Here is a 15240-nt window from a genome sequence, read left to right on the forward strand (position 1 = left end):
AACCTATATAATCTTAAACGTTACTGGTAACAATTTTTTTTCCTCTACAGTTATCTCTACAATAGGATCACTGTAACAAAAAGGATCAAAGCCAACATCAGGCATGTTCTTAAGAAAGCTACTTCTCAGCAAGAACGATGTCTTTTAAGCCCCTCTAAAATTAATCTAGGTAACGTATTAAAAGCCACATGCAGCAGCTTTACTCTAAAGGGTAGAAACAAGAGTCTACACAAACAAATCTGGGAAAGAGAAAGCAATCATTATATGTTCCACTTTTTTTTTTTAATTCACAGGTGTACAGTAATACAGGTATCCATACTACAAATGTTTACAGTATTTTCAGGAGAGATATATCTCTCTCTAAACACACACACACACACACTGGGCAAGGTCTTGAGATGTCCCTAGTTCAGGCTGATCTGGAACTGATTTATTGTCTGCTCTTTTTTGGTATGCATGCAGGGAGGTATCACTGGTTTATGACTTCCTTCCAGTGTAAGAGGTTATTTCTTCTCTTCAGCTTGGATTTCAGGATGTCAATTTCTCTGTTTTCCCTTTACCTACCTGCAGAAATCCTGAAGCACAGGGCACTACAAGGATGACAGCATGCTGTTTCCAACAGGCAAACCCTAATCAAACAGGAGTACACTGGGATGAAGGGGCCAGCTAGAGTCTAAGGAGATATTTTTCTTCAAACTTTCTGCAAGGCACACAACATCACCGCTTCCTTAAGAAGAGAACAAAGACCCAGGCACTAGTACAATCTTTTGAAAAACAAAGGCTGTTGAGCTAAGCTACTCCACTGCCTAAAGCACTGGTAAAAGAGCAAAGTATTCTTCAGAGCATACAGTGCTGTTTAACCAGCCAAGGAAGAAGAAAATTGACTGCAAAGGGGAGTCCATGATTTACATCAGTAAAATGACCTTCTTAGACATGTTCAAGGGCAATGAGGAAGCTGAAGCAGGAAATACCAACAGACAGGTGGTTGTTTTGTCTAGAAAAACTTTCCTTCTTGTGAATGCCATCACTTCTGATCTCAGCACTACACTTGTTTACAAAGCGCGTACCTGTTCCTGACCACCTCCTGTTTCTGTTAACCAGCGTCAGTGCCCAGACCATCTGAGACCAGGACCGTGAGAAAGGCTGCACTTGGACACCTGATGAATCAGTATTTTATGGAGCAGTTTATGGAGGCAGGATTACATGGCCTTCCTCCTCTGAAGAGGTGAGAGCCAGCCTGTGCCAGAGCGGCACATCAGAAAGCCACGGAAATAGGTTTCATCTCAGCTGGGGTGTGACAGACCCAAAGGGCACACCAGCTCTGCACAGCCACAGAGGGTGGATGTTTCTCAGACCTCACGATGACTTTCACCATCAGGCCGTATAGCTCACCCAGCAACAGTTCACGGGATCAGCCAAGTGACCAAACCTGGTCCCCTGCTCCTGCCCACATTAAGACCCGTATGACAAGTTTGTATCTATTACAGTCTTTCTTCTCCTTCCACTAACCCTCGTACTCCACAAGCTGGTAGTTTCTATTTCATTTTTCGTTGGTTAGAGAAGACTGCACCAAGCCATAAACAACTTTCACAGCCTTGTATTTTGCGTATGATAAGTACACGAAGTGATGCTGTAATCCTGTGCTGGATGAGTACTAAAGAACTTGTTTGAATACTCCTTCTTCTCTCTCCTCAAAGCAACACCTGCAACGTCCTTCCAATAACTTCATTGAATTACTACAGTTGGTATCTCTGTCGTGATTCTACACTGCAGATCTTAAAATCTGATCAGGTGTAAGCTGCCAGGGTCCTGACAAAACTGCCTTTTACACAAACAGTGCAGAAAGCAACAGATGACAGCAGCACAGTAGCTTGAGAATTATACTCTCCTTTCTAGTGTCAGGGGTACAGCATCTTGTTCATCTTGAGTTTGCCATGAAAAGAATTAATCCTACTCTGGCCTCTGCCCTCCCTTGAGCAGCCATGCAGGGAAATGGAGGAACCTCGGTGTGTTAACCAGACCACCCCACCTTCAAAAGAGATCAGGGCCCCAGTACTGTTTGCTGTGCAATCAAACAGACCCTTCTTCTGAAGGCTAGAAAACTAAAACACCACTGTTACTTTAATCATAGTCAAACAAGACTTGGGATTTTGACTACAGAGATGCCAGCCTGCTTTGCTGCCATGGTAACAGACTTTTAAAAACTGTTCTCCTTAATAATAATAATAAAAAAAAGCACGGTGCTTTAAGAAAGACTTTATTTTGACACTATTCCATCCCCCTCTAACATGGCAAGTTTTATTAACAAGAAAAGACTGCAACAGTCTTCTGGAACTTAAGAGCAGTCCTTTCTGAGACAAACCAGAGCGGCTGCTACTGAGCCCATCACTGAGCTCCTTAAAACTAATAGCACATTAGGGAGAAGATCAGTGAAGAAAATTAAAATTACCCAAAACCTTGCCTCTACAGGAACAGGCCCTACACAGAAGTTCATTAGCCACCATGTCAAAATCAGTACTGTTCCAGTATTGGGATGTTTGAAGATGGTGTTTTAACTCCACCACCACCTCCACCCGCCCCACTCCAACCTCTCTTGCAGAGTACCCGGGCTCCTAGAGCAGCAGCTGGGAGCTAAGCAACATGCTTCTCTTCAGAAGTGGGGAGAACAGGCAATAGCAGAAGCCCATGTCACTTCGGCATTTAAGCTGATCTCTGCCAGACCTCACGTGTTTCTTCCCCTGGCCCTGCCTGGACAGGGTGTTTTTTTAGATAAGGACACAGAGTCCACATGTCTTGAAAAATTAAGTCACAGAGCAACTCCTATGGAAAAAGAGAGCCCAATACAGGAGGAGAACAGAACACAGCAAATGCACCGTCTCCTCTTTCAAGATGCAAAGAAAGAAGAGTGCATGAAACATCCAGTGACTCTGACAGATAGATTAATAGTTACCTGCGTATGGAGGACAAAGTCCAGAAGAAATTCGGAAATGAGATGTCAGTGGCTGTGCTGCTAGAAGAATGATTTGCTAAACTAAAATGCGTAGCACTTGAAACAGGCAATTTCTTTTACAGAAAAAGATATAAGCTGAAGTTCAAAAAGGCTTTAGGGCAGAGTAAATCACTTTGTTGTGTATTGGGCAGCTGAGCTCCAAATATCCAAGTTATCCATTCCCTGTGCTGAAATAGGTATTTGTCTAGGCATTACTAGATTTGATCCATTTTAATATCTGTAAACACTAGAACTGCTTAACAGGCAATACAAAACATTCAGTGTACCGTATGTAATTAAATTACAAGCTACTATACAGATAACTAAACATCAGAGACAGTGAGCTGATGGTAAATGTCCTTTCCAAGATTTACAGCACTTTGACCATGTCTGTGAGCAGAAGAAAGCTGGTGACAAACACTAGCCCAGAGCGACTCCGAGAAACTTTCCTGGCTTTGTTCGAGGCAGAGCATCACTTGTGAGGAGTGGGGTTGAGAGCTCTGATATCATACAAGCCACAAGATCTCATTCTGTAGCTTCCCATGTGTCTCATAACGGAAGCTGTCATGCCCCCAAACATCCTTACAGCACGAGTGAGAGGACACATGTCAGCACTTTATCAGAGCTTCATCAGTGCTAACTACATCAAGTGTCAGCAAGAAAGCCACCAAGCTGCAGTTATAGGAAGTCTTTTGTTTTTTCAACTGAACAAGACATTGGACTAAGATGACTGAAGATGTGCAGTTTCGATAGATACATAAGACCACTTGTCTAAGCAACAACCCTACTTGTCACCTTGACAAAAATCATGATGCTGTATCATACTAACCACTAACTCAGCTTGGGCATCCATCAGCAATTCCCCTTCTCCACACGTGTACCACTTCACATTAAAAAGTTTGGTTGCATTTCCTAGAAAAGTACAACTTCTGGCTGTCCAAATATTTTAAAACAATTAGTCTTTTGCTGATGACTTTTTGTCCACTAAACATCATCAGAAGTTTATTTTCAGGAGAATTATAAATTATATTTTTTAGTTTCACCAAGAAAGCAGCAAAGGTCTGTACTCGGAAATCCACAGGTCTCTCTAGCAATTCTCCCAAGCCTGTCACCTCTTTATGCCCATGAACACTGTGCATGTTTCCAGCAACAGAAATGGAAAGAACTGCTTGTGCCACCAGGAATCATAATATATTGATGTAGTTAAAGAGCAGTCACATCTATTCTCTTCTTGCAAAACACAGGCTCCACTCCCCTTGATAGCCCTAATAAGCCTTCTCTGCCTCAATTGCAATTAGAATTTATCTTCCTTTGAAGTACAATTCTGGACACTCACTTCTTATTCATTATGAGCTTTTCCAGGAGCATTTAAGACACTAATCTCTCTCTCTCTCTCCCCACAGGCAGCACAGGATCACATTTCCTTCCCCTGCAGAGGAATCGAGATGGTAGCTGATAACCTGTCATGGGATCTCTTAGTACACAGTATTCTCAGTTTTAAACTGGTCACCTCCAACCTTCAACAAAATTGTTGTTATCAATCCCCACATCTAGTATTTCATTTAGTACAATTTAATTCCAGTTCTATTACGGAAAACCTGTACGATAGAGAACTGGATAATGCTCTAGTCCTCCTCTACAGGAGTGATACCTTCAGCTATCAAAGCATCTGGTATCTGGTGGTCCTACATCTGTCTCAGTAGTACACAAAAATAAGGATCAGCTACAGAACACAAAGAACTCTACTAGAATACTTTTCCAGGCAACTAAAATTATACCACCATACCTGTAAGGAAATAGAGTTTCCCCAGATTAGTCACCTCAATAACAAGTCCACTGGTTTACACTCTGCCTGCTTGAACAGAGTGGCAATTTGGAGCTTTACATCTGGTCACGACATATTAGAGCTGGAAAGTAATTTTACAGCATTAACAGAAATTTTTAAAATTTTATTCTTCATTTTGTTGAGTAAAACTTCAATTTAGAAAGTTTTGTACATACTCAAAGGCTTAAGAGAACTTGTTATTCTCTGTGTATGGAAGTCTGACCCTATTGCACAGCATTTGCTCCTGCAAGCAGCCTGTACATTGCACAAAGACTCTTCGAAGTGCTAAGCGGGAAAGATTGCTTCTGTTGCTGTTGTGCCTCATGCCAAATGTTTTAAGATGCACAAATACATTAAAAGTTAAGATTAACACTAGTGAGCTAGACAGAGCCAGTTGTTTTTAAGCAGAATCCCGAGAGAAAGCCATTTGCTCAAAATGTTTGTGTAGTTTGAAACAAATCTCCTTTTTGTTTGTCCAGTGACTGTTAGCAGAGTCAGAACAGACTTATACAGGTTTAACAGAAATTGATAATATTCAGCACTGTATTCAACAGCTGCTATAATAACCTTTTAAGTGAAAATACTCAAACAAGTTTGACTGACAGTCTTAAGTATTCCCCACCCATGCCCAAAACAAACATATCTCAGCTTCTCATTGGATGATATTTACAGGCAGTGACTTAACTGAAAAATAACTAAAGTAGAAAGCCATGGACCAAACAAAAACCTCATTTTTATCCAGGCTAATAAAATGCTGCTGCAGGGGTGCCCTAAGTGGTGGGTATGATTGTCCTAAACCTGATGTCACAAGATTCAGAGACTGTTAAATTATTTACTCTCCCCTAATCTCTGGGAGGGCACATAAAAGAATCCAGAAACCACGATTTAAGCCCCTCAGAAGGCGTTTTGACCTCTTGTCTTGCTCCGACCTTCTTCAGTGTGGGTTTTGCAATTTCTTCTACACCACAGCGTAAGAGGCCAAAGGATGAGAGCTGCTGAATTTCTTCCTGCATTCCCAAAGCAACCCAGGACAGCTTTTGGCTCTTCTCGGGCTTGACTAGGTACAGAGATTACCTTTTCCAATGTGCGGGGAAGTGCAGGCAGTCAGTACCTTAAAGTGATTCCCAGGTGCCTGGAACTTAGTATTTCTTTTGGGGAACCAAAGCACTGAAAATTTGAATGTGTTTATAATGCAGGTAAAGGGAAGGAAAAAAAAGAAACAAACAAAAAAAAGATACATTCATACTGTACATTAAATCCTGTCACTAGTAGAGCCTTGGAGATTTCAAAAATCCTCTCCCAACTCACTGCTCTAAGCATCAGTCTATCCTCTCCAAAGGGCAAAAAAGGAACAATCTGCTAAAGATATGTATGGGTTCACTTTGCCTACAATGCAATTAGTTTTCAGCTGACTTCAGTATAAAACTTCGCATCTCCACATTTCTCTGGAGGAAAAAAATATAATACTGGGCTATTCCACAAAAACCTGCCATTTTTATGTCCAAAAAAGATCACACAGATGTTTGTAGAAAGTTTATTTTATGTGGCTATCACAATAAAAAATGGTAAGAATTTAAAATATATACAATGCAATTCAAAGACACTGAGACCCTTTAGAGGGATAAGAATGTTGACAGATTTTGTGACACAGCATAAGCCAATTATTTCATTTTTCCAGGATACAGTGGTATGTTTACTATGACTGCTATAAATGTCAGCCTTGTGGACTGAAACTCATTTTGTCCCATGATTCCCAGTCTCTCAAATAAGGAAATAAGATGCTTACTTAGGGATTAGTCTGTAACAGCCAAATCATGAGCCAATACAGTTACTTTTATCGAGTACATCCCAGTGTAGCATCTGGTCAGAGCACTGAAACTACTACAGCTGGAGCTGCCCTGTCAGGCTGAACTCCCTGCAGCATTCCTGACAGTGCAAAGAAAAACTGCGTCACAGTCGTCAATGTATTTTTAAGCTGTTAGTCTCACATCATCACCACCAAGTCTCCCACTTATTCTCCCCTTTCCCATCAAACATCAGCTACCAGCTTTTTCACAGGAGTATCTCTACCATTTATCCAGCCCACAGTAGGCTTTTTTTTCTGTCTCCGTCTCTTCTCCAGGCTCCCACTGTCCCATCAGTCATGCTAGCCACCATTGGCCAGTCTTTTGAATATATAGGCAAGCTCACGCTTTCATTTCTTTCATTAATAGATTCTCATAAAAGAAAGATGCAGAAGCCCATTAAGTAATTTAGTACAAAGGTGTGAAGGTACAAGAACACATCACCCTCATTAGTAAATGACAACAGTCTCATAATGATGGGCTATGAACCATTTCCACTGCTTGAGAGGCAGTTCTCTATTTTCACTATGATTAAGCATCATTATTTTAAAAGGCTGATTCTCCCAAAAGTATTCTCTTTTGTCTAAGTACAGATGATACATTCATTACAAAGCTAAATTTTAAAGAGTAAATTAAAGTGTTTTCATTAAAAGTAAGCTCCCTTTTAGAAAAGTTGAAATTCAATGACCTTACCCTGAACTTCAACAGGCAATCTTTATGTGCAAGTAACAAGAAATCTTGGAGTTGTAAACATACAGCTTTTATAGAGAAGGGCTTTTCATTTTAACACAATGGACAGGGAAACAAAGTTTTTAAATTCTTATACGCAAGACCAAAATGCGAAGTCATACCTTTTCAGCATTGGCACCCTGACCATGATTGTTTATGTTGGAGTTTAGAGCCAAGGAATGAATTTTACCATTTTAGTTACCCAGACACACAATCAGTAGTTCAGCAGCCTTTCCTTTCTAATTGATCCGTTCACATGACAAATGATGAACATCTCACTTGTCAGTGTCTTAAGCAGTAGTTTCAAGATCTGAAGTGTTTGACAGAGCTGCTGGAACATTTGAAATTTTACTACCTCACTTTCCTAATTAACACATGAGCTCCAGACAGCCAAGTTCACATCTTACAGTTAGGCAAATGAAGTAACTACAGTTCTATTAAACACTGAAAGTTTGAAGATCTAATGTCTTTTCTTAAAAGGCACTTGGAAATTAAATTGATGCTTTCGCACCAGGACCTGGAACTACAGTTCACTGCACTCTCACCCAAGATAGCTAAAAAAACCTCATCAAAACAATTGAGACACAGCAGCACACGCTTTCCTCACTCTGAAAGAACACAAACCTTTTAACACTGCAAGTGTAACACAAAAAGTTTCTCATCTGCCACTTCTTGCAAGATGTATGTTAACAGCTTACATAATGATATTGTTCTATAATGAAGATAATACTGTGGTTGAAAGCACAGAGACCTTTTTCACCTCAAAATGTTGGAAGAGGAAGAAAAAGCCTCAATAGTTTGAGAGGGTAAAACTCAACATGCCACATGCCCAGATCAGAAAGGAAATACTGTAGAGTGGGGAGATGACAGACTCTGAGACTTCAATAAATTTAATATTTTGACCCAAACCAAAATTGTCCCAACAATTTTAATGAGGCCAATTACTCACTCAAGTAGTGTCTAGATTCACTGCATGAAGTCTTCCAGCTGATAATGACAGCAGATTAAACATTTAAATATTTATTTTAAACATTTAAATATTTAAATGTTTAAGTGTAGCTTATTTGGAGTATTCATCACTTTTGTTTCTTGTTAAATTCTGTCTTATCTTAACAGCATTTGTTTACATGACAGTAAGTCTATATTCATAACACTTAACGGCTTCTAAAAGGCCAGAATGAAGTTTTACTTCCAAAATTAGTTCTCTCACAGGCTCTGCATCTTAACTGCCAAAATCCATCAGTGTCTTTGGCCACAGTTGTAGAAATGAAAAAATTTGAAAATCCATCTGAAAACTTTCTATATGCATAACAAACGCTCTTTAAAAGTGTATTCTTATGATACCCACAACCTACTAACTTGTAGCCACAAAAGGGAATTAAATATTGCATGGACAAACTACAATTTCTGTTGTCTAAGCACCAACCTTTAGTTTCTACAGTCATACCACATTGGAAAAAGATCAAAACTCTGGACAGATCAGTTGAGTGACAAAATCTAGATTTGCAAAACCACTTCTATAGTATTAAATGCTTGCATTCTTGAAATCTTTTAAAACCTGGGCTCATGTCTTAATTTGTAGTGAAAAATGAAGTTTATATTTGCACAGATTTCAAATGTGTGTTTTATAACCAGTGGTTCTATTTTCACTGTGGTCATCAGAAACTATTTGCAGCAACAGATAACGGACCAATTTTTTTAAGTATTAGCATTGAAAACATTTGTGAAAGACCACAGTTTATAACTGACACCTTCCTCTTTACAGAGCTCTTTACAGTTTTTGTATTCTTTTCAATTCTGCTCTAGAACATATCTTTTTGGGGAAGTTCTTCTTTCCTACAGTGTTTTTTCTTAAACACAAAAATACATCTGAACAACTCTCGAAGTTGCATCCATAAATAAAATTTTTTCTCAGAAACAAAGTAACATGAGTTAACACTCACATTACTTTTGCAATCCAAGATACCTATTACTAGCTCTCATACTTACACTACCACAGCAACAGACCAAATCTTTCCTTAGACTTCTTTATACCAAAACAGAGGTCATGTAAACAGACAACAGCAAAGAACCACAAGCAGGAAGCATATACAGTCCGAATACCCCTGAATTCAACTTTCATTCTCCAATGCTCGTCATGCAAAAGCACGATATAGGACCGGTCATCAAATCCAACGATCCACGACAGAGAAGGACCGTGCACTTTGTCATCACCACAAAGTACCTCTTAGTTGGTATATTTATTCCTCCTAATCCTAGGAGAGAATGACTCACGGTTCTCACTTTTTCAGTGCAGAAAAAAAAAAAAAAGGCAAAAAACTTCCTTCTAATTTCTAGCCTAAGTTTATTCAAACTGATGGTGGAAATAGAACCAAACAAGAAATTTAATTCTTTAGATTTCCTTCTTACAGTTCATCAGCAAGAAGTGATGCAACCCTTTACCGCTCAGTACTTCAGGGTGACCTTCAGCACTATTTCATTGCTAACACATTCTATTTCATAGGCAGCCTGCTTATCTGGGATAAAAAACCCCAATTCTTTCTTCATTAAGTCACAAGGACTTTTGCTTTTCTTAAGGGGGGAAAAAAAGACACAGCCACTACTTGCCAAAACACACTCTAGTAATACAAAGCAGATGATCCTTTCATTTGCTTCAAATTACAAGTAACTTGTTTTCAATCAGCAATTACATACAATTCCCAAACTCAGTTACATCATCTAGTTTGATAGTTATCACATACGTCAATTGCAAGACTAAAATGCTGACACACTCTAGTTTGAAATGGCAACATGATGTAAGCACTCCAAATAAAAGTTTGAGAATAGCCGTTAAACTTTATCCATACTAACTTTGCTGCGTTATTTAACATCTATCAAATACAGAGAAAGTTGCCTTCATTTTATTACAGAAAATTCTGGTTTTAAAGACTTAGTCAGGAAAGAGCTTTAGCCTTACCTCTGGTTTACTGAGACTGGATGACACAAGAGAACCTGATCCCACATCCAGATCCCACTGTTTTCTCCCACTGTTTTCTGGATCCAGTGCAGCAATTCGTCCATCCAAAGTGCTGATAATAACTAGAGATCTGCAAGTTGGAAGCATTCACAGTCAAAACTACAGCCATATGGAGTTTATCTATTAGCTGCCTTCTATATTTAATAGAGTGCAACTCCAACTTTAAAGTTAAGTTTATATAGTCCGCAAAAGAGCAATTTAACTTGGTAGCTCTACCTAGACCAACGAGAGAGTAGAAAAGTTGAAGTCTTTGGCTGGATGTCATAAACCAATTTACATGCTATAAGACACTTTCAGGGGAAGATAGTTGACTTTTTGCTCCCACATGCAGGTGTTACCACTACAACACTGAATGAAATTATTTTCTTTTGAGATATTTACACGAACAGGATAGATCCTATTTTTCCAGTCCCTCCCACACTGATCTGCAATACGTCCTTTCAAAACAACCTAAACCCAAAACTATTAACCCAGCAAATCAGTACGCAAGAAATATTAAGTCGCAACTAAGTTTTCAGTACCTCTGGAGGAAACACGGAAATCCTGGAGATTTGTCAAGTCTTAGAATAAAACAAGTCTCGCCTAAAGCATACACAGGACACCAGAAACAACCTCCAACGTCTGCGGACAACAAAGCAAGCAAACTGCCTTATGCAGCTTAGGCTTTAAGTAGCCTATCTGTCTGGGGATACATGGTAATGGCAGGCTAGCTGTTAATTTCTACAGTGCCCGAAGCTCATCGTTTTTAGTAAATCTTGTTTCTTATACAGCAGTACAATTAGAATAAGCTTTTCTGGTTGGGCTAGAATTCAAGCACTAAAATAAAAAACAAGCAAAAAAAAAAACCAAACCAAAAAACTGAACAACACATCAGAGACAAAACACTGACAAGGCATTTTTGAAGGGCTTTTTTTCCTTGACGATTGATTGTTTCACTCTGACCTGAAAAAGCTGGGATGTGTTGGCAGTTTTCGCTTGCAGCGGGCTCACCAATCTTCAAAGGCTGTGGGAGTAAAGCTTGATCACTTTATACACAGCTTGCACTGAGGGGGGCTGGATCTAGTGACCCAGAAAGACCTTTATAGACATTGGTTTCAATGAGAATAAGGAACTGTGCAAATAAACCTGATGGGTAGGTTAACTATTTTCGGGGGGGGGGGGGGGGGGGGGGGTAGGGTGTGAAAGAGCGGTGGGGTGAGGTAGTACACACACAGACATGTATATGAATCATTACTTTAAACAGTAAGGAACACTAGATTGTTGTGTAGCACTGAAGCCAAATATATTCACTTGTCCAAAGCCACCAGTGTAGTAAGCTGAAGTAGGGAGGAAATGATGGGGGCTACTGTTTTTCTTTGAGGAGGAAAAAAGTAGAATCATGATAAAAACATGTTCAAGGATACTGGCTTATTACATCACCTATAACAAAGGTCATGTAAAACATTGCCGTTTTACACGTAAAAGTCACCCACACATTTTACAGGACCTTATACTGTATTACAGCACTACATCGTTAATAAGAAAATTAAATACACCTTTCACCTGTACCAAAAATAATATAGCAGCTCCTACTTCTGAAGGTGGCCAAGCACCAGATTCCTCCAAAAGCTTAGTTTAAGAAACTGTTAGAAAAATACCAATTGTGCAAATATTTGAACAGTAGGATACATGGGGTTTTATAAGCTGAGTACATACAATTATTCCAACTGTACAGAAACCAAGACCGGGTTAATAATAAACTGGATTGCAGGAGACTGTTCTCAAGCACCGTAAACAAGTGCTCACACACTAAAGTCCTTGGACACACATTTAGCAGAATCTATTTGCTTTATGGTAAAATAATTTATCTGAAGTCCTCTAGCACTGCATAAAAATATTATTCCAAGTGGGTCTATTTAAATTTTATGTTGATCCAGCTGACAACTAGGTTATAAAAAAAGGTAGAAATGTAGCTACAACAGAGGGAATTTTGGCAGTAACACTGTAGAGAAGAAAAATCCTAAAATCGTACTGTGAAATGTTTCTTTCCCATCTACCCCCATTGTTTTCCTTTATCTAATTCCTCCTGCTTGACTTCTCCCTCAAGTACCAGATGTTTTATGCCTTTGTATCTTACCTTTGCGCATCTTTCCCCGCAAGATGCAAACCTCAACCTTCCCCAAGAGTGCTCATTATTAAAGGCTCACCACTGCCACCCAGACTGTAGTTTTGGAATCTGTACCTCCATCATGACCTGCGGTCACCCAAATCATGGTGTAACCACACTTATGTTTTAAGTTTAGCTGATTAGGGAAGGGGGGGGCGGCGCGAAACATGCCTTCAAAGGGAACCTTTGTACCAATAGCACTGAGAAACTGGTTTAATCAACTGCTTCTCCATACCCTGAAAAGCCCAACTTTTCTTGGGTGCAATGGTACTCTTTATTAGTGCCCTTGGCCACCAGCTCTATAACAGACTTCGTTTCACAAACTCCACCTACTGAGCAAACACTTCGGTGAGACATAGGAACAGGACCAGCTTGGCTGTACCTAAATCTTGCATGTGGCTACCTTTAGAACTGGAACTAGGCGCAAGAAAAGCATACATTTCTCTCTGCTTTTTTAATGAATGACTGACTCATTTTGAGCTAAACAATCATGCTTCCGGTCCCATCTTCATGTTGCTCTTCAACAATAATCCTGCGTGTCAGAAAAAAACTTCTAAAAACCCTTATTCTTGTAATAAATTCCTTGTGTTACTTAACTCTATTTTTCTATAAATTAAAATCTTAATACCTGTTCTCCCCATCTCTGACTCCAGTGAGTTAAAATCCTGTCACTTGAACTCTAATTGGTATAAGACCTGCAATTTGTCTACATGTGCCCTAGACCCGTGCTAGTGTTACACATTCTCACTATCAGATTTTCCTTTTTTCAAGCTTCCTCCCTTTCTCTGTGAGATTCCACTGCTTGCAGCTTTGCATACTGAGAGTATGAAGTAGTAACAAGAGATCTTCCCATCTTTCAGGTAGTCTAATCAAGCACTAGATTAACCCATTCTGACAAAAGCAATTTAGACAACTACTTCAAGAAACTATTTCAGAGCTTAAAAACAGGCAGGCAACTTGCTCTTTGTCACCCCACAGTGCTATCGTAAGTTTACTGTAGCACATTATGCCCAATTCTTACAGTGAATTCTTATAAACACCAGTAGAATATGGCCACGATTCAAGAATAAAGACCTGTCCTTTCAACCATCTCTTTGCAAGCCTTTGCTGTCTGAAGAGGTTAGAGGTACCTGCAACTTCATTACATTAAACTGAAATAGCGATATTCTGGGTGCATCTTTGGGATACCTAACTGACAAGTTGCAAGGAAAAGGAATTCCTGTGTTAGCTTCTATTTCGGTTAAACCTGATAAACTCTGTTATTCTCTGCAAAACGATACCTTATCACTGGCTTTATCAACACTACCTCCTGATTGGAGTAAAGCTTAAAGACTACCTTGACCAAAGAAGTCAGCTTCCAACAACATACAAGTTTTCCAAGAACACTCACTACCAAACTAGACCTCAATTCTCCATACCATCCCACACAAAACACAAAATATTACCCAACTTAAGGTCGAAGGTAAAAAGGTCAAAAGTCACAACTATAACGCCAAGGAAGCAAGGAGGATAGAGACAAACAGCATCCAGGCTGCCAATTCTTGAAACAGCAAGACATTTGTTGAAAGTAAATCACTGGCTATATACTAAGGAGTGAATCACATCCCACAGATATAGAGAAGGAAAAAACCCCACCAACGCAAAACCAGAACTGCAATAGTCTCTATAAGCCTGGACCAGAAGAAAAAAAGATACAGAAAGGAATCACTCCAAACTCAGCAATTACTTAAATCCCAGGATCCATCAACCAGGCACCTGAACAATGAACATCAGTAAAACGAAGACGACACTTACGCATTTCACCTTGCCTTTAGCTGCTGCTCCAGAACATATTATGAACCAAGTGATGGAGAAGAAAATCCCTTCTGGGCCCTTACAGATGGCCTGCAGAAGGACTAAAGCAAGGGGCCAGTACAACATAGCGCATACAAAGGTATCTGTAATCACAGCAGCTGGCAGAGGCTAAGCTAATACTATATAGCCACGATTTTATTTGCACTTTGTCAATATGAAAGAAAACACATCTGGACATACTTCCCCCACCCCGACCATGTACACACAGCCTCTACAGTTAAATGAAAATGTTTTCTTACCATTTCCTATCCTCTTTCACTCACAGACACAAGCTTGTTATTGAAGTGCAGTTATAATGTTCCCCCTTGAAACTATGCAAAATACCTACTACAAACTTCCACATACATTGACAAAAGGCCAGTCCTGGGCCTTAAAACCATTGTTTATATCCCATCATGAACACAGCCCACTTTTTGAGATCAGGTGGTCTAAGCACAGCTCTGTTCTACTTTACAGAAGTGAAGGTATCGGATTTACCTACGAACAGAAGAAAAGGGCTAAGATTGCAAGGGAAGATGTAAACAGGATAGGGGATGAACACTTAATTTAGCTCATCTACACCCTTTCACTACAGAAAAGCTTTGTATTCAAATAAGTTGGTTTTGTTTGAAAAACAAAGCAGAACTTATCATCATCATTTACCCTTACTGCTGTTTCAATTAAAAAACCAAAACCCTAATAACCTCAACCCTCAAAAACCATTTGGGACATTGCAAATACAGTTGTTTGTCAAACTTCAACTCTAAACAGCTATTCCAATTTCAAAACCTGCATGTTTGTATGTAAAGAACACGGTAATTCACTAACCCTCACATTTTCTTCCAGGAAATTAAAAAA

The 15240-nt window shown here is 39.5% G+C and overlaps 1 protein-coding gene across 2 annotated transcripts in view; it reads right to left on the reverse strand.

Annotated features, from left to right (window-relative positions):
• EIF2AK3 (eukaryotic translation initiation factor 2 alpha kinase 3) overlaps positions 1–15240 on the reverse strand; it is a 44685-nt gene that overhangs the window by 27342 nt on the left and 2103 nt on the right. For both annotated transcript variants that reach the window (XM_069796471.1, XM_069796461.1), the window contains exon 2: positions 10344–10473. In XM_069796471.1, the coding sequence (XP_069652572.1) occupies positions 10344–10473 (130 nt within the window). The remainder of the gene's footprint in view (positions 1–10343; positions 10474–15240) is intronic.

The sequence above is a fragment of the Haliaeetus albicilla genome, chromosome 1 (genome assembly GCF_947461875.1).
Source record: "Haliaeetus albicilla chromosome 1, bHalAlb1.1, whole genome shotgun sequence".
Taxonomy (NCBI): Eukaryota; Metazoa; Chordata; class Aves; order Accipitriformes; family Accipitridae; genus Haliaeetus; species Haliaeetus albicilla.